This window comes from Coregonus lavaretus (assembly GCF_964263955.1).
Source record: "Coregonus lavaretus genome assembly, chromosome: 37".
Lineage (NCBI taxonomy): Eukaryota > Metazoa > Chordata > Actinopteri > Salmoniformes > Salmonidae > Coregonus > Coregonus lavaretus.
In genome coordinates, this window is record NC_140024.1 from 24,560,307 (window position 1) to 24,580,530 (window position 20,224).

The 20,224-nt window shown below is 43.9% G+C and overlaps 2 protein-coding genes across 2 annotated transcripts; both read left to right on the forward strand.

Moving 5' to 3' along the window:
* Positions 1 to 381: 381 nt before the first annotated feature.
* LOC311111706 (guanine nucleotide-binding protein subunit beta-5b) lies at positions 382 to 12,281 on the forward strand (the record flags this gene model as incomplete). The annotated part of the gene is made up of 12 exons (XM_084154508.1): positions 382 to 507; positions 1,460 to 1,571; positions 1,867 to 2,003; positions 2,673 to 2,714; positions 2,878 to 2,954; positions 3,100 to 3,232; positions 8,992 to 9,135; positions 9,368 to 9,459; positions 9,732 to 9,780; positions 10,335 to 10,431; positions 11,091 to 11,257; positions 11,780 to 12,281. The coding sequence occupies 12 exons, from the start codon at positions 382 to 384 to the stop codon at positions 11,789 to 11,791; spliced, it is 1,188 nt and encodes a 395-aa protein (XP_084010634.1). The 3' UTR covers positions 11,792 to 12,281.
* Positions 12,282 to 12,390: 109 nt separating this feature from the next.
* Positions 12,391 to 17,315, forward strand: LOC311111707 (anti-apoptotic protein NR13-like). The gene is made up of 3 exons (XM_084154509.1): positions 12,391 to 12,549; positions 13,680 to 14,144; positions 15,797 to 17,315. The coding sequence occupies exons 1-3, from the start codon at positions 12,406 to 12,408 to the stop codon at positions 15,917 to 15,919; spliced, it is 732 nt and encodes a 243-aa protein (XP_084010635.1). The 5' UTR covers positions 12,391 to 12,405; the 3' UTR covers positions 15,920 to 17,315.
* Positions 17,316 to 20,224: the final 2,909 nt, after the last annotated feature.

Sequence of the window (20,224 nt, forward strand, 5' to 3'; positions counted from 1 at the left end):
TGTGTGTGTGTGTGTGCGTCTCCCAAAATAGGCCTACTGCTCTCTCCTTCTCTGAGCAGGATCAGGCAGGAGGGAGATTACCCACTGCTTATCCTCAATACAATTGGCAGCACACACACACCTACACACACACTCACTCCCTCTCTCTCATTCTCTCCTCTCGCTCTGTCTCTTATTCACTATCTCTCTCTAACTGACTCACACATACACACATTCTCTCTCTCCATCTTTTTCTCTTTCTCACTCACACACACAAAATAGCAATGCTTCCTTCAGGTGAATCGATAACAGTGTGTGTGTGTGTGTTATCTCTCATACCTGAATGTTAACGTTGTGTTCCTCTTCTCCCCTATACAGGTGTGTGGTTAACCAGCTGCAGCCATGTGTGACCAGACGTTTGTGGCCATCACCTTCGGGCCGTGTGATAGCTGCTCGGAGAACCGCCCCTTGATGAACCTGTACATCAAGACTGAACCCATCAACTACTGCTCACTATGCATGGAGATTGTACGTCCCTTAACCCCTGACCTCTAACCTCTGAGTCTAACCCATCTAACTGCTCCATCCAGGACCTATACAATCCTTTAAGATCTTCACAAATGCCCAGGGGTTAGGGGTAGATTTGAGATTCTTTATGTATTTTTAGGGGGTTGGAGAGGGCCCCCTCTGAGAATGCAGCCTCCCTATCTGTCTGATATACAGTAGCAGAGAGCCTCTTTCAGAACGCACACACATACACACTCACACCATGCCTGGATGAATTCACCACCTCATCTTATCTGTACTCCCTTCTCTCTGGCAGCTCATCCACACGGATAGCAACCTTGTCTTTCACTTCTCTAAACAGCAATAGGCCTACTATAGGTGCAAATACACTTTTTAAAGGGAAAACACATACATTTCAACAAGTAAACTCATTGCAATGTGGTTCAATAAAATAAGGAAACTGTGCTTTTCCTGTAAAGTGTTTAAATTAATATTATTAGAGAAAAAATTAGGCTATATTTAGTGAAATTACTACCAAAGACAGTCATAGTGGCATCTCTGGGGCGAGAAAGACAGATATAGAAAGAGGGAGAGAGAGAAAGAGGTAGAGACTTGCCTGAGAGCAAGTGAGAGAAGAGACAGGGAAAGAGGGGGAGAGAAGGAGAACGTCAGCGCGGCAGCAGCATTGGGGGCATATTCATTAGTCCAAACAGTTGCAAAACGTAACGTTTTGGAAGTAAAACGAGAGTTTATATTGGACAAATTCAGGTAGGTCTCTCCCCATTTCGTTCCGTTTGCTTCCGTTTAAGAAACGTTTTGCAACAGAATTGGCGTAATGAATACGCCCCAGCTGTGGGAAAGCAGACAGCCGCCTTGACAGGCGCAGCCAGTGCGCGACTAAAAACATGGTCTTGCCGGTCCCTTTTCTTTCCTTTCCCCGGTTCCCTTCTTTTGTTCCTCCTCTCCTCTAAAGATGGCGTGCCAGGGCCTTGCGAGCGGCGAAACTCTGAAGTCGCTGAAGGCGGAGAGCGAGACGCTGAGGAAGAAGCTCGAGGAGGAGCGGAAGAAGCTGCACGATGTGGAGTGTGAGTGTTTAATGGGAGGGAGGGAGAGGGGCCTCGCGATGCGCTAAATGTTTACCGACTGTACCCCAAACATGTTGCGCTGAAACTGTTATTATATCCGATATGTAAGGTCCATTATTGCAGAGATTTGCCCGTGGCTATGAAACCGCATTAGATATGCTACCAGAATATAGTTAATATAGTGCATTGCAGGAAAGTTCTCCTGCAACAGGGTGATCAAAAAAGATCCTATTTATTAATTTACACGACAATTCATTGTCATTACTGGAGTTTTTAACTGTGTGTGTGTGTGTAGTGGAGAAGGTAGCTGAGAAGGCAGAAGCTCTGGGTGAGTTAAACATGAAGACTAGGAGGACACTGAAGGGCCATGGTAACAAGGTGCTCTGTATGGACTGGTGCAAAGACAAACGACGCATTGTCAGCTCCTCACAGGTATACATACACACACGCTATCCCAAACTTTAGGCCTGAACAGCTCCCCTCTCCCCCTATTCTCCCTCCCCTTTCTCTCCACCCTCTCCCCCTCTCCCTCTAACCTTCCATCCTCCTTCTATTCTACTGTAATTAGTGTGTTTTAGTCACAGCCCTGTCCATGGCGCTGAACTCCCTGACACCCAACTTTCATCCATTACTCTTCCCTCCTCCCCCCTCCCTCATCCCTTATTTATTCCTCCCTCCTCCCCTCTTCATTCCTCCCTCCCTTCTTCCCTCCTCTCCCTCTCTCCTCCCCTCTTCATTCCTACCTCCCTTCTTCCCTCCTCTCCCTCTCTCCTCCCCTCTTCATTCCTCCCTCCCTCCCTCCCTTCTTCCCTCCTCCCCCTCTCTCCTCCCGTCTTCATTCCTCCCTCCCTTCTTCCCTCCTCCCCCTCTCTCCTCCCATCTTCATTCCTCCCTCCCTTCTTCCCTCCTCCCGTCTTCATTCTTCCCTCCCACCTCCCCTCTTCCTCCCTCCCACCTCCCTTCTTCATTTCTCCCTCCCTCCCTGCCTCCTCCATTCTCAGACACACTGAACATGTTATTCTCACCAGGCATTTAATGGTAATCTCTCCCTGTATGTCCATGTGATCTGTATGCTTCTTTTCCTTGTCTTCTGTCTACCAGGATGGGAAGGTTATCGTGTGGGATGCTTTCACCACCAATAAGGTTAGTAAAAGCAGCCTGAGTGTGTGAGTGCGCTAATGGCTGCCTAATCCAGTCCCATGGTGGAGCAGTCTTAACCAGGCTGCTAAGAGCATAGTTCCATTAACACTAGAGAGTGGAGTGAGTGTGCTTATTTACGTTAATGTATATGCACAATGTGTTCTAGGAACATGCAGTGACCATGCCGACTACGTGGGTGATGGCGTGTGCCTACGCCCCCTCTGGCTGTGCCATCGCCTGTGGGTGGGTCTGACCCTAACCTCTGACCTTTAACCCCTTAGCCCCAAGAAAAGTATTGGCTTGATGCTAAAGTATTGGCTTGAGGGCTTGATGTTAAAGTAAAGGCCAACAAATATCTCTCTCCTCTGTCTGTCTCTCTGTCTGACAGGGGATTGGATAATAAGTGTTCGGTGTACCCTCTCTCATTGGACAAGGACGAGAACTTGGCGGCTAAGAAGAAGTCGGTTGCCATGCACACCAACTACCTGTCCGGCTGCACATTCACCAACTCTGACATGCAGGTTAGGGACTAGACACATGCACGCACACCCACACACGCACACACAGACACAAACACACTCAGACACAGGCGCACACAACACAACGAGGAGAGAGAGAGAAGGAAATCGATTTGAGATTTTCAGAACAAGGAGGTGAGAATGGATAGAGAGAGGGAGGAATAGAGGGAAGGTAATATTAGATGGAGGATATAAGGCTGTTAATAATTCATCTCTGCTAGACAGAGAGGAACTGTTGAGAATGATAGGGGGATGAGGAAGAGGAGAGGAGAGGGTGATGAGAGAGAAGGTGATGAGAGAGAGAGATGGCCCTCCATTATGAGTGTATTACTAGACATTAAGAGGCCTTTATCTGTCAGAGCTGAAAACTCATACCTACGGGCACACGCTCACAATATCTGTCTACCTAATGTACTGGGGTCTGTTAGTGGCTGTTGCTGCCTGTGTGCGTGTGGACGGGGTGAACGTGGGGTGGTGTTTGTGTGTTTGCCTGTGTGTGTGTCAAGCTTGCGCTCTCTCGAGAGAGAAAGAAAGAGTGGAGGAGATGTAGAGGAAGAGATAGAAGTGGTCAAGAGTTTTAAGTGCCACATCTGTGAGGAGAGGGACCTGTAAAGAGGAAGCTGTAATATAATACAGGAAACACACAGAGACAGACACATCTCCTCTCCTCTAACAGGAATAAAGCACAGGGCTGTGGAGAGTTGAGACTACATTGTCCCAGTCAGTCTCAGTTCAGTCTCAGTTTCATATCTTTATTGTCTGATGGGGATGTTTCATATCTTTGTCTGACTGACAGGGGGATGTTTCATATCTTCCGTTTGGTTCTGTTTGCTTCCTAGTGAATATACAGTTAGCACATTTGGTTCCTTGGAAGTTGTGGGAACATGTGATTTTGGTTTCACATTGGTTGTGAGAATGAAGCCATACATTTCCTGACCGTTAAAACTGAAAAAATGTCAACGTTTTGAGAACAGAAATAAAAATGTGTCCTGTTCTGGGAATTTTCATTTTTAGGTTGCAGGGAGGTTGTGAGAATGTTTTACTTTGGTTCCTTGAACGTTTTCCTGGGAGGTTTTATTAACACTCTGAGAATATACATTATTATTATAATTCGAACTTAATTATAGGTTATTTGGAGGTTTTTGAATAACGTCCTCTGAATGTTTCAATAAGACGTTTAATAACACTGCTAGCTTATTTTGGGTTAACTTTTTTGACGTCCAAGCATGAATGGACACTTGGAAATTAATTTCCTTAGGCATTAATCAAGCAAATACATGTATTTTGTGTGACACGGCATCAGTGAGAATTGAACCTATAATCTTCTGTTCTCTGTCCATGGAATTAGTCCACTGCGCCACCAGGATGGCGCTAGCATGCCATGTTGTTTCACACATACAAAGCTGTTAATTTGTGTCTATTCAAACAGACCCCATTTCAAAGGAAACAAGCACTCATTAAGATCAGGTGTGGCCAATTAATGGGCGCGGCCAAAACACCTGAACACAATTAACAAGAGGATAGAGAGAGTTTTGTTGATGCTAAGAACAGAATGTATATGTTTTTGAATAACATTCTTGGCATGTTCTCTGAATGTTACAAAAGTTTTCTGGTGGTTTTTATGGAAAGTTTTATTAACGTTCTCTGAACAATTTGAGAACATTACTTTAAATAGAACCAATAAGGAAACCTGTAGGAAACGTTATGCTGAAGTACTGAAATTCCCACAGAAGAACGTTGTTTCTTAACGTTCTCAGAACTATTTGAGAACATTCCCAATGTCAAGAACATTACCAAAATTGAAATGAAATGCAACCATGTTTGAACTTTTAGGAAACTTTCTGTTAAAGTAATGAAATACCAAGAAAATATAATTTTTTTGTTAAGTTCCTTAAATGTGCTGAGAATGTTCAAAGCCAAGCAACTATCCTGCACCGTTCACAGAAAGTTGTGGGAAGGTTGTATGCAAAATAACCATAGGACAACCACTCTCTCACCAAGCTCTAAGAAACATATGGTTCTCAGAACGTTGTACGCTAGCTGGGTACACCCCAGTAGTTAAGCTCTGTGGAATGGACATAGATTACAGTGGCTTGCGAAAGTATTCACCCCCCTTGGCATTTTTCCTATTTTGTTGCCTTACAACCTGGAATTTAAATTGATTTTTTGGGGGTTTGTATCATTTGATTTACACAATATGCCTACCACTTTGAAGATGCAAAATATATTTTATTGTGAAACAAATAAGACAAAAAAACAAAACTTGAGCGTGCATAACTATTCACCCCCCCCCCCCCCCCCCCCCCCACACAAAGTCAATACTTTGTAGAGCCACCTTTTGCAGCAATTACAGCTGCAAGTCTCTTGGGGAATGTCTCTATAAGCTAGGCATATCCAGCCACTGGGATTTTTGCCCATTCTTCAAGGCAAAACTGCTCCAGCTCCTTCAAGTTGGATGAGTTCCGCTGGTGTACAGCAATCTTTAAGTCATACCACAGATTCTCAATTGGATTAAGGTCTGAGCTTTGACTAGGCCATTCCAAGACATTTAAATGTGTCCTCTTAAACCACTCGAGTGTTGCTTTAGCAGTATGCTTAGGGTCATTGTCCTGCTGGAAGGTGAACCTCCGTCCCAGTCTCAAATCTCTGGAAGACTGAAACAAGTTTCCCTCAAGAATTTCCCTGTATTTAGCGCCATCCATCATTCCTTCAATTCTGACCAGTTTCCCAGTCCCTGCCGATGAAAAACATCCCCACAGCATGATGCTGCCACCACAATGGGGATGGTGTTCTCTGGGTGATGAGAGGTGTTGGGTTTGCGCCAGACATAGCGTTTTCCTTGATGGCCAAAAAGCTCAATTTTAGTCTCATCTGACCAGAGTACCTTCTTCCATATGTTTGGGGAGTCTCCCACATGCCTTTTGGCGAACACTAAATGTGTTTGCTTATTTTTTTGTACAGCTTAAAGTAGTCCTATGGACAGATACTCCAATCTCCGCTGTGGAGCTTTGCAGCTCCTTCAGGGTTATATTTGGTCTCTGTTGCCTCTCTGATTAATGCCCTCCTTGCCTGGTCCGTGAGTTTTGGTAGGCGGCCCTCTCTTGGCAGGTTTGTTGTGGTGCCATATTATTTCCATTTTTTAATAATGGATTTAATGGTGCTCCGTGGGATGTTCAAAGTGTCTGATATTTTTTTATAACCCAACCCTGATCTGTACTTCTCCACAACTTTGTCCCTGACCTGTTTGGAGAGTTCCTTGGTCTTCATTGTGCCGCTTGCTTGGTGGTGCCCCTTGCTTAGTGGTGTTGCAGACTCTGGGGCCTTTCAGAACAGGTGTGGGTATATATACTGAGATTATGTGACAGATCATGTGACACTTAGATTGCACACAGGTGGACTTTATTTAACTAATTATGTGACTTCTGAAGGTAATTGGTTGCACCAGATCTTATTTAGGGGCTTCATAGCAAAGGGGGTGAATACAGTGAGGGGAAAAAGTATGTCAAAAATGTTATAAATTTATTTGCATTTTAATGAGGGAAATAAGTATTTGACCCCTCTGCAAAACATTACTTAGTATTTGGTGGCAAAACCCCTGTTGGCAATCACAGAGGTCAGACGTTTCTTGTAGTTGACCACCAGGTTTGCACACATCTCAGGAGGGATTTTGTTCCACTCCTCTTTGCAGATCTTCTCCAAGTCATTAAGGTTTCGAGGCTGACGTTTGGCAACTCGAACCTTCAGCTCCCTCCACAGTTTTTCTATGGGATAAAGTTCTGGAGACTGGCTAGGCCACTCCAGGACCTTAATGTGCTTCTTCTTGAGCCACTCCTTTATTGCCTTGGCCGTGTGTTTTGGGTCATTGTCATGCTGGAATACCCATCCACGACCCATTTTCAATGCCCTGGCTGAGGGAAGGAGGTTCTCACCCAAGATTTGACGGTACATGGCCCTGTCCATCGTCCCTTTGATGTGGTGAAGTTGTCCTGTTCCCTTAGCAGAAAAACACCCCCAAAGCATAATGTTTCCACCTCCATGTTTGACGGTGGGGATGGTGTTCTTGGGGTCATAGGCAGCATTCCTCCTCCTCCAAACACGGCGAGTTGAGTTGATGCCAAAGAGCTCGATTTTGGTCTCATCTGACCACAACACTTTCACCCAGTTCTCCTCTGAATCATTCAGATGTTCATTGGCAAACTTCAGACGGCCCTGTATATGTGCTTTCTTGAGCAGGGGGACCTTGCGGGCGCTGCAGGATTTCAGTCCTTCACGGCGTAGTGTGTTACCAATTATTTTCTTGGTGACTATGGTCCCAGCTGCCTTGAGATCATTGACAAGATCCTCCCATGTAGTTCTGGGCTGATTCCTCACCGTTCTCTTGATCATTGCAACTCCACGAGATGAGATCTTGCATGGAGCCCCAGGCCGAGGGAGATTGACAGTTATTTTGTGTTTCTTCCATTTGCGAATAATCACCCACCAACTGTTGTCACCTTCTCACCAAGCTGCTTGGCGATGGTCTTGTAGCCCATTCCAGCCTTGTGTAGGCCTACAATCTTGTCCCTGACATCCTTGGAGAGCTCTTTGGTCTTGGCCATGGTGGAGAGTTTGGAATCTGATTGATTGATTGCTTCTGTGGACAGGTGTCTTTTATACAGGTAACAAGCTGAGATTAGGAGCACTCCCTTTAAGAGTGTGCTCCTAATCTCAGCTTAATACCTGAATAAAAGACACCTGGAAGCCAGAAATCATTCTGATTGAGAGGGGGTCAAATACTTATTTCCCTCATTAAAATGCAAATCAATTTATACGATTTTGGATATGCGTTTTTCTGTCTCTCACTGTTCAAATAAACCTACCATTAATTATAGACTGATCATTTCTTTGTCAGTGGGCAAACGTGCAAAATCAGCAGGGGATCAAATACTTTTTTCCCTCACTGTACATATGCACGCACCACTTTTCCGTTATTTATTTTTTTGAATTTTTTTAAATAAGCTATTTTTTTCATTTCACTTCACCGATTTTGACTATTTTGTGTTTGCCCATTTTACATTAAATCCAAATAAAAATCCATTTAAATTACAGTGTTGACTTCTCTCTTAGTGGTAAGATGTGGACAAAAGTCATCAACTATTTGACAAATAATACCAATTTTTATTAGCTTCCTCTAAACAGAGACTAGAGTCAACTAAACATGCATTGGTCCCCCGATCGTGAACAGATTTACAATTATGCTGTTGGACATTTACTGGTGTTGTTGTGCTGTTATTATTGGATGTTGTTGTCCCAGGCAATACTTTCCCATCTTCACTTTGCCTCTTTCACTTTCTTTCTTACTGGGTGCAATAGATGCAATAGATATACTGCCATGGCCTTGATAACCGTGAAGGGATTTTATTTGATCTTATCTGATTTCGTGTGTAGGCCGAGACTGGAGTTATTTTTTTTCATTTCACTTCACCGATTTTGACTATTTTGTGTTTGCCCATTTTACATTAAATCCAAATAAAAATCCATTTAAATTACAGGTTGTAATGCAACAAAATAGGAAAACGCCAAGGGCGATGAATACTTTTGCAAGGCACTGTAGTTATATTACCCCAAACTACCACAAAAGGGTAGGAGGATCACACATTGCCCCATGTTTAGGAATACATCATAGTGTGTGTTTCAGTATTCTGACAAACTGTTTGTGTGTTTGCTTGTGCGTGTGTGTCCATGCGTGCATGTGTGCGCGTTGCATGCGTGCGTATGTGTAGATCCTGACGTCCAGTGGTGACGGTACCAGTGCGCTGTGGGACGTGGAGAGTGGTCAGCTGTTGCAGAGTTTCCACGGTCACTCTGCTGATGTCCTCACTCTGGACCTCGCCCCCTCTGAGACTGGAAACACCTTCGTCTCCGGGGTCTCTGTCTGTCTGTCTGTCTGTCTGTCTGTCTGTCTCTCTCTCTTTCTGTCTCTCTCTCTCTCTCTCTCTTTCTGTCTCTCTCTCTCTCTTTCTGTCTCTCTCTCTCTCTCTCTTTCTGTCTCTCTCTCTCTCTCTCTCTCTCTCTCTCTCTTTCTGTCTCTCTCTCTCTCTCTCTCTCTCTCTCTCTCTCTCTCCCCCCTCCCCTAACCTGTCTGTGTGTTCGTTCCAGGGTTCTGATAAGAAGGCTAACGTTTGGGACTTGCGCTCAGGGCAGAACGTCCAGTCGTTTGATACCCACGACTCTGACATCAACTGTGTCAAGTAAGTAGCAGGATCCACATCAACCCTTTATACAGCCTCACTGTCTACAGATCTCCTATCTTTATAGTATCCACATAATCTCTACAGTACAGCATCCATCGACCCTAAACCTAACCCTTCATACAGCTTAGTGCCCATGTCATCCTCTTTAGTCCTCTCACTCTCTCTCTTTCTCTCTCTCGCGCTCTCTTGCTCGCTCTCTCTCTCTTTCTCTCTCTCGCTCTCTCTCTCTCTCTCTTTCTCACTCTCGCTCGCTCTCTTTCTCTCTCCAGGTACTACCCCAGTGGCGATGCTTTTGCCTCTGCTTCTGACGACTCTACAGTGAGTTTATAACACACTTATACACCCTACTTAGTACACTACTCTTGAGCAAAGCCACATAGTTGCCACTAAAAAGCTGTAATCAAAGGTAGTGCACTATAAAGGGAATATGGTGACACTTGAGAGATGATTTACCTTTGATGTGATTCTGTGTGTTGTGTGTGGCAGTCGGACAGTCTGTCTCAATAACACCATTGATTTAATCGATTATCTCAGAGAGATTATGTTATCTTACTGTGATGTCACTGGTCAAAGACCACTCTTTTCTTTGACCACATCATACAGTACATGTGTCAAAGCATCCCACTGTTTTACATTACTACACAGGTTTGTATTGTTTTGAGAAGTGTTATTCGGGCCAAGGAGCAAAAATGCAATACATTACAATATAACTTTATTGTACCTCATGGGAAAATTACAATGTGACTTTATTGTCTCTCATGAGAAAAAATGCCGGGCCTTTGAGTTCACAACACAGAATTAAACTAGCATGTGATGGGTTAAAAAATAAATATATTTTTTAATGTCCCATTGATTGTGTGTGTGTGTTCCAGTGCCGTCTGTTTGATCTCAGGGCTGATCGTGAGGTGTCCATCTACTCCAAAGACAGCATCATATTTGGAGCCGCCAGTGTTGACTTCTCTCTTAGTGGTAAGATGTGGACAAAAGTCATCAACTATTTGACAAATAATACCTATTTTTATTAGCTTCCTCTAAACAGAGACTAGAGTCAACTAAACATGCATTGGTCCCCCGATCGTGAACAGATTTACAATTATGCTGTTGGACATTTACTGGTGTTGTTGTGCTGTTATTATTGGATGTTGTTGTCCCAGGCAATACTTTCCCATCTTCACTTTGCCTCTTTCACTTTCTTTCTTACCGGGTGTGATGATGCAATAGATATACTGCCATGGCCTTGATAACCGTGAAGGGATTTTATTTGATCTTATCTGATTTTGTGTGTAGGCCGAGACTGGATTATACCCCCAAAAAACGTTAATTCTCTGTGTGTTATATGATTGTAGCGGTACAAAGTATTTTGTTTTTATATGGCTGTATAAAGATTAAAGTTAATTATCAAACTTGTGATAGAGATCATACTTCAGCCAAGATGGGGAATTTAATCCACTCTGCCATCTGGAGTTTTGCTACATTTGACCACCCACTGTATTCCATGGAATTTAGAGCTGATTTATTATTCATTCTATTAGCCTCTGTCAAATGCACTTTAAACTGTAATAAATCTGTTCTGTGATATCCTCTAGCTAATATTCTAGAATCTCTCTCTCTCTCTCTCTCTCTCTCAGGTCGTCTGTTGTTTGCTGGCTATAATGACTACACCATCAACGTGTGGGACGTCCTGAAGGGGACCAGAGTAGCCATCCTGTTTGGTCATGAAAACAGAGTCAGCTCACTCAGAGTCTCTCCTGATGGAACCGCTTTCTGCTCTGGGTCCTGGGACAACACTCTACGGGTGAGACACGAGAGAGAGAGAGGGGTAGGGGGGTCGGAAGGGAGATGAAACAAGGAGGGACAACACCTTATGGGCTAGAGAGAGGGGGAGAGTTTGTGGTAAACCCTGGTTCTGCAGAGTCATGCATCAGATAATCCCCACATCACAATAATCTAGTACATACTTCTGTTTTCCTCTGTAGCCACAATATATGACATGGAAACCACCCACTGAGAGATACTGTAGTAGTTGTTCTTCATTAATGTCTGTGGAAGTACAGTAACACAGCATTAGTGTTCCCTCTGGTGATCTCACTTACATTTGACATTTTAGTCATTTTAGCATTTTAGGATTCTCCATCTCCCCAAAAATCTGACTCCTATCAAGGTTTCTTCCTTCCAGGGAGTTTTTCGTTGCCACTATGCTGCTGCTTTCTCTTTGGGGTCTAGACCGGGTTACTGTAATGTACTTTTTGTGTTGTTGTTCAAATGTCTTAATGAATACAATGTGATTTACTGATGTTCTGTGCTCTTTCTCTAACAGATATGGGCCTAGAGCTGCTGTGATGTCATCAGAGCGAGACCGAACCGCTGGAAGTCAGGGGTCAGAGGTTAAGGGTCAGGACCAGAGTCATGTGACCAGTAGACCCAGAGTGCCCCTGGAGCACACACTGCCGCAGAAAGAGTCTGCCTATAGAAACTCTATTAAGTTACACACACACAATAATAAACTATCTAGGTTTGGCTCCCAGAAACTATTTATTTGATTGAAGTTGGACTATACCAAATGCTCATCAGGTCAATGTTTATACACCCTAGTCCCCCTTTAAACCCCTGTTACCTGCTTCACAGTCTGTAGTTTACCAGTCAGTCAGTCTGCCCAGAGTCTAACAATCGCTCAGATCGAAAGTGCAATACTACTGTTATATACAATCAGACCATAGACTGTGGTTAGCCAGAGAGGGAGAAAGAGGGAGTGTTTGAAATATTGTTAATTTGTAATCATAGTGTTCTTCTTGTGAAATAAATACATGTTATTTAAATGATTGATGAATGGTGTGTTAAAAGTGTGTTTTATGCTATGGTTATGATGATGATGATAGTATGGAGACTGTGGTATTTCCATTACATCTGATTCTCTTCTAGCGGAAGAAAATACAATTCAGGGAAATGCCATTTTTTGTGACGTTCTTGGTGAGGCGGAACCGACAGTATAAAGAATGGCGAGAGGCTGGTGAGGGGGAAATACCGTTGACGACAGCGATCTTCCTTCTTCCGTTTGTACTTGGAGAAAGCAGTCTGATCGCTGGGAGGGTGAGATTTTGAAAAACCTTTTTCTACCTATTCTACATATTTTTTTCTTCAACTCCAACTATTCTTGTATACGTTAGTAAAGCTTCGGTTTTATAAACTTTGAGTGAATGGATCGATGCGGTTTGATATACTGACGTTGTTCGCTTCCCCGGTTTCTCTGGTCCTTTGTGTGTCAATATTCATTGACAGATCCAGCTACGCTAGTTAGCTATCAGCTGCTAGCCAGAAACGGCTAACGTTCGCGAGAAGGCTTTCTTACTCATATCCAAACCAAGACTGGTTGTCTATTTTCCAATGTTGATGTTGACAAAAAAATGTAAAACAATCCAACCACTTAACGTTAGCTAGATATCTAACTTAGCTGGCTACAGTAGCTAGATTGCGATTTATCATTGTGTGATGATTTGCCTGCGATTTGACAGTCAAGCTAGCAAGTACAAAGATGTCCGTTTTCAAGTCAATTCAGTTGGCTTTATACAGTAGCTAGCTAACGTATTAGCTCTAGCTACAACCTTGTTTCCTTCATGACACGTCCTGAATCATTCCAGCCTGCAAGGGCTCTTAAGTTAGACTTTACTGGCTTGCTCACATAGCCAGTTATTTAGCTAACCAACGGTTTACCTTTCTACCTACTGATTAGTTCAAGCAGGCCTCAGACTAGACATTACATGTTAACCTCAAGTCACTGTGCTGCTTGCATCATATTGCTATGTGGTCTATGCAGCTCATTGGGAAACTTAGCTTTGTTTTCTTTTGAATACAAGCCTCTTCTTGGTATTGCACACAGGATGTCACCTCTTGGGGTTAGATTGAGGTTGTTTCCAATAGACCATGTTGGATGGGTTGTGGAAAGAAGCCTGCTGTATAATATCTTACCTTTAGGCCTAACTATATGAATATTGATGATGTTTCCTTTTGAGTCTAGACCCTGTAGTACAGGGTGGGAAAAATTTACTGCATGTGATAATGTACTGGTCATGTTTGAGCATAATGTATTGATAATGTTTCCTGTATATACCATGTCATGCTGGCTGTGAGAAAATCGGTGGTTGTAGCAGAAGACCTTTCTGATATATAGGCTATAGATAATGTATTAACTGTATGTGATGATAATGTATATCTTCCTGTAGACCATGTCATGCGGGCTGTGGAAAGAAACCCTGGCTGTAGCAGAGGACTACCTGTCTGTCTGCAGTATCGTCCCTGCCAGTGGGTCCCAGAAAGCCCCGCCCCCTCCTCCTCCCAGCGAATCGGCTGCAGCCATGCGACGCCTGGCCCGGGACATGGAGGCCCAGCACCAGGCCCGCTTCCACACCCTGGCACACAGCTTCCTGTGCCAGTGCGGGCCGGACCCCTGCACCTGTCTGAGGAGGGTGATGGAGGAGCTGGTGGGAGACGGACAGATGAACTGGGGGAGGGTGGTCTCTCTGTTCACCTTCACTGGGGTGCTGGTCAGAGAACTACAGGGAGAGGACACTGACCAGGGGAATGGGATGGGGCTGGGGGGGAAGGAGAGCTGCAGGGCGCTGGCAGAGACCATAGCAGACTACCTAGGAGAAGAGAAGAGTGACTGGATGCTGCAGAACAAAGGCTGGGTAGGTTTGAGCAGTGAGCATCACACACACATGCGCTTATGGACACGTGCACACACACACACACACACAGGATAATTGACCAAACTGGTGGGAATTAGATATGGGAATCTGGGCTCATATCAGCAGCACTAGTCCTCTCTGTCAAGTTAAAAGAAGCAGTTGGACAATGATACATTCTATAGTCATAATAATGTCTATGATTCAGACACATTCTATATTGTCATGATAATGTCTATGATTCAGACACATTCTATATTGTCATGATAATGTCTATGATTCAGACACATTCTATATTGTCATAATAATGTCTATGATTCAGACACCTTGTGGCTTCTTGCTATGTGGCTGCTGCTTGCTGTGTTTATGTCAATTAGAGAGTGGCGTCAGCCAAGAATGTCTGGAATGTGTGTCTGTGCTACCAAGATGATGTTCAGGTCTAACCCAGGAATGACTGTTCAACACACAGGCTTTTTATGCTACACAAAATGTGACAATATTGGGGGACAGTTTCCTGGACACAGATTAAGTCTAGGGGCGGCAGGTAACCTAGCGGTTAAGAGCGTTGGGCCAGTAACGGGAAGGTCGCTTGTTCGAATCCCCCGAGACGACTAGGTGAAAAGTCTGTGCCCTTGAGCAAGGCACTTAACCTTAATTCCTCCTGTAAGTCGCTCTGGATAAGAGCGTCTACTAAATGACTTAAATGACTGTAAAGGTTAAATATAGGCCTAGTTCTGGACTAAAGAGCAAGTTCAATGGAGAATTCCCATTAGAAAATGATTGATCTGTGTCTGGGAAACTGGCCCTAAGGTTTTTTTTAATGCTTATTAGAAATGGGTCTTTGATTTGTAATGTGTTACATATCAGTAGGATGTTATAAGTGTGTCACAGTAGATTATACATGTCAATACACTCAGGGGTTTTACTGTGGTGTGGATTATAAACCCTGGTAGTCTGAGAGGTCAGAGATCTACCTGTCACTTAAAAGAGGAGGGTTTGTACAAGGTAGCCACACAGCCAGTATAGTCATATAAAGTGGATCAGGGGTAGTGGGGTTACTGGGGTACTCCAAAACAACATAGGACTGTAGTGCTGTGAAGAACTGGGGTAGCAACAAGCACAGCTGCAGCTCCATTTGTTGACTGCTTTTGTGAATTAACCACACCCCCCTCCTCTAGCCAGCTGGTCCCAACAGCCATATGTACTGTCTCTAACGTAACACTCTAGTGACCTCCAAGCACACAACAATCATTAATACTCAAATACTAGTCTGGATCAGTACAACAAAATAAGGACAGACGAACACAACCACCTGGGTCTGGATCAGTACATCAAATAGACAGATGAACACAACCACCTGGGTCTGGATCAGTACATCAACTAGACTGATGAACACAACCACATTTTGAAATGGGCCTTACTAATCACAACGCAGGTCTGTTATAGCAGGGACTAGGGACTGTCCACAGGCAGCTGTCTCTGTCTGAAAACATGAGAGGAAATGGGGCTTTTTGAGCAGTATTGAACTAAAACACTTTCTTGACTTCCTTATTTTGACCTCTAGCCTGTTCCTTTGATACACTGTTGTGCCTTGAATACGTACGTGTTCAATAAAATATATGGATCTAACCCTAACCCTCTCCGCTCTCTTCTAGGAGGGCTTCTGTAAGTTCTTCCACACAGCAAGAGAGGTGAAACAGGACTTGTCCATGAAGACTGCTCTGTTTGCTGCCGCTGGCATGGGCATCGCAGGGTTAACCTTCCTCCTGGTCCGCTAACACACAGCACCTGCTGCATCATCAGTCTCATTTCAAAGTAATGACAGTGTGGTAGGTCTTTAATGGGTTAAATGGTGTCACAACAGGGGCGAAACAGTGTCTTGAAAATGGAGGGGGGAGAGAGAGAATAGTGGTTGGGACATGTCCCCCTTCACCCCCGGTGAATTATGTCACATTGAAGCAGGATTCCATTACATGGTTTAGTTGTTTCATTCGTTCAACCATCAACTGAATGTTTCCACATCTTTCAGCCCCGCAGTAATACCTTCAACTATTACCAACTCTATTATTCAGTCATACCTGGAGATTGTAACACAACAAACTAAATGCCTTCTGAAATGATGGAGTATGTGAATATTATTAGTTTGCATATCTTTCCCCTGTTATGTTATTAAAATGTTGTATTTTGTCAAAGCGAGCGCACAGGGACCACATGTTGTGTTGACCACAACTGGACCACTATGGTTGGTAGCATTCTGTTCGACCGTGCAGCTACATAGATGACCATTTTGATGTTGATGGCCGCTTCCCTAATGGCGACTTCTTCCTTATATCAGGGGTATCCAAGCCTGAAGTTTCCAAGTAGTCCTGGTTTTCTGTTCTACCTGATAAATAATTGCACCCAACTGGTGTCTCAGGTCTAAAGCCGTCCCTAGTAAGAGGGGAAGAATGAAAATGAACAGTTGAACTGGCCTGGTGGTCCAGATTTCAATATCCCTGCCCTATATAGGAATGGGGTGCCATTTGGGACGAACCCCATCATTTTGTCCATTGGTTTAGTGTCCTGTCTTAAATGTATTAATGTCTCTTGCCTTTCTACTTCAAATGTGTGTGTGTGTGTGTGTGTGTGGCAAGAAGCCTTTTTTAGTGTAATAAACATATACATTAATATATTATATTTATATGAAATAAAAATGTAAACAGTGGCCATCTTTGAATTGACACTTGGCAGATTTCATTGTTAATTTTTAGTTTTGACCTATTTTCTCTGTCTCGTCATGTTAAACATCTATGGTTTACAACAGGGTTATTCTACTCCAGGCCCGGCAGTCCACAGTACTGCTTGATTATTGTCTACCTGGTAATTGATTGTCACTGATTGGCCAGAGAGCCTACATACATCCCGCCTCCCGTCTCTGATTAGAAGGAGAGAATGAAAACCAGAAGTGTTTAGGTCCTCCAGGCCTGCAGTTGAATATCCTTGGTATGTATGTTTCTGTCTCTGTCTTACAGACAGTGGTGCTACAGTGTGATATGATATTACAGACATCATGTCTGCCTCACCTTAGACCAATTAACTAGACATGGACTGCATCCCAAATGGCACCCTATTCCCTACAGGGCATTACTTTTATTTATTTATGTCTTTTTCTAAATAAAAAGTTGCAATCATTGAGTTACAGTTCTGTCTTTTGTTAAAACAGAGTGAGTGAGACTGCAGGATAGTGAAGACACTGATATCCCAGGAGTCCTTTTGGTTTTACTTTGACACACCCCATGTAAACCACGACACACACACTCCACTATGGCATCAGGACTCCTTTTGAGTGCTCTGTTCTTGTTACTGTCACTTAAGTGCTTAGTTTGTGTGTGTTTATCAGCCTACACACTGCCCCTCTCCTCCCCCATCATAGTCTTGTCGAGGCAGGCCTTGTGCTCCACATCTTGTCTCTCCGATACGCTTCTCAGAATCGTCAGAAATAAAAGCGCTGACTTGTATCCTGTTACACAAATGCAGCTACCGCTATTTTAGACACACGCACATCTAATGGAACTCAGCACTTTGGTCTCAGTCCCATACAAAGCTGTAGCTACTGCTATTCTATACACATAGCCACAGCAAGCTTTCTAAGAAACAGCCATTGCTAGGAAAAACACAACTTTGTCTTTCACTGAGTCACATTTGCCTCTCAAATCGTTTTTACTAAATGTATTTCTAGTGAATTTAGAAGTATCAGCCAGTGGTTTCTCCAAGCCAGAGAATTCAGTCCTATACTCAGTGATACTACAGCAATGAGAGGTGTGTGTCTGTGATGGGGGAATTAGATCAGTCCTGAGGGCTGTAACCATTCTATGTCTGTCTATTTTATCCTTATCTACCAGGATGGACAGACATACAGAGTCTGTTACTATCTGGCCTCATCTTGATGATAGTTAGTAGTTTCTGCTATTCCAGTGTCTTAGTCACTATCTGGCCTCATCTTGATGATAGTTAGTAGTTTCTGCTATTCCAGAGTCTGTCACTATCTGGCCTCATCTTGATGATAGTTAGTAGTTTCTGCTATTCCAGTGTCTTAGTCACTATCTGGCCTCATCTTGATGATAGTTAGTAGTTTCTGCTATTCCAGAGTCTGTCACTATCTGGCCTCATCTTGATGATAGTTAGTAGTTTCTGCTATCCCAGTGTCTCAGTCACTATCTGGCCTCATCTTGTTGATAGCTAGTCGTTTCTGCTATGCCGGCTTTGAACTGTTTTGGCTTTCCATCTGATACACACACTTTCATCACATTTATCACACACACACACCCTTGAGCCATGGGAAGAGCAGTATTATCTGCTCCCCTCTCTCCAATCTGTTTATACTATCAGCACTCTGTCTGCTGACATACACACAAGCCTTGCTCTCTGATTAGCCGGCACTCAGCTGCTTTGTGGGGTCATTGAGAACATCAGGTGAGGAGGAAGCTCTGTGACAGAGTCCATATTTCACCCCAAGCAGCCAAGTAAACCCTGCGAACGAGTTTGACCCCCTTTCCCTGCTTCCCATACAAAGTCTCTCTCTCTCTCTGCCCCTCTCTTTCGCTCTGCCCCAGAATAGATTTCCTTCTAAGAGTGACTGTTTTATGTCACCAATAGGGTCTGGGATGGAGGAGGGGTTCCGGAGTGAGGGATGGAGGAGGTAAGCGTGAGACAAGCCATTGTATATCTGAACCATCAAAGAGTCTGTGTTGCCCTCGGCCTCTCAGACCCTCAAAACATGCAACAATGAGACGGACCTGATTTGCTACCATAGAACACATACAACACACACTCACATGGCTGAGAGCTGATGTTGTCAACGTGTGACTGTTTGTTATATCCTGTTGACATGTTTTCTCCCAGTAGACTAACAGCAGCACCTCACTGCTGTGCTTCATCATGGTGAACTGGCTGACATATTAATGCCTAGTTATTATCACTCTTTCTATTGACGCACACTGTCTGTTTAGATGATGGATTATAGAGATTACTGATGAAGGGGGACATCTTTACTGGCCTCCAGATGGGACTCTCGGGACTGGATCTCATAAACAAGCAAAGGGAGAGACTGAGATAAGGGGGGGAGAATTGGCGAGAGACCAGGGTAGAGAGAGCGCAAGGGAGGGAGAGGCAGGGAGTCAGACAGACAGAGGTCCGGGGGTTTGAGAAATGTGTTAAACTCTCTGACCTCACTGACCTTAGATACCCAGACACCCAGGATCAGCAGAATGATCACTGACCTTAGATACCCAGACACCCAGTATCAGCAGAATGATCACTGACCTTAGATACCCAGACACCCAGTATCAGTAAAATTATCACTGACCTTAGATACCCAGACATCCAGTATCAGCAGAATGATCACTGACCGTAGATACCCAGACACCCAGTATCAGCAGAATGATCACTGACCTTAGATACCCAGCCACCCAGTATCAGCAGAATGATCACTGACCTTAGATACCCAGACACCCAGTATCAGCATAATGATCACTGACCTTAGATACCCAGACATCCAGTATCAGCAGAATGATCACTGACCTTAGATACCCAGACACCCAGTATCAGCAGAATGATCACTGACCGGCTGATGTCTGGGCTGGGGACTGATGCTAGTCATGCTGTGTTGGTATCTCTAAACTGGACAGGTGACAGTGAATGATATTATCTCTAGACTGGACAGTGAATGATATTAGCTCTAGATTGGACAGGGGACAGTGAATGATATTAGCTCTAGATTGGACAGGGGACAGTGAATTATGTTATCTCTAGATTGGACAGGGGACAGTGAATGATATTAGCTCTAGATTGGACAGGGGACAGTGAATTATGTTATCTCTAGATTGGACAGGGGACAGTGAATGATATTATCTCTAGATTGGACAGGGGACAGTGAATGATATTAGCTCTAGATTGGACAGGGGACAGTGAATTATGTTATCTCTAGATTGGACAGGGGACAGTGAATGATATTATCTCTAGATTGGACAGGGGACAGTGAATGATGTTATCTATAGATTGTGGACAGTGAATGATGTTATCTGTGGACAGGGGACAGTGAATTA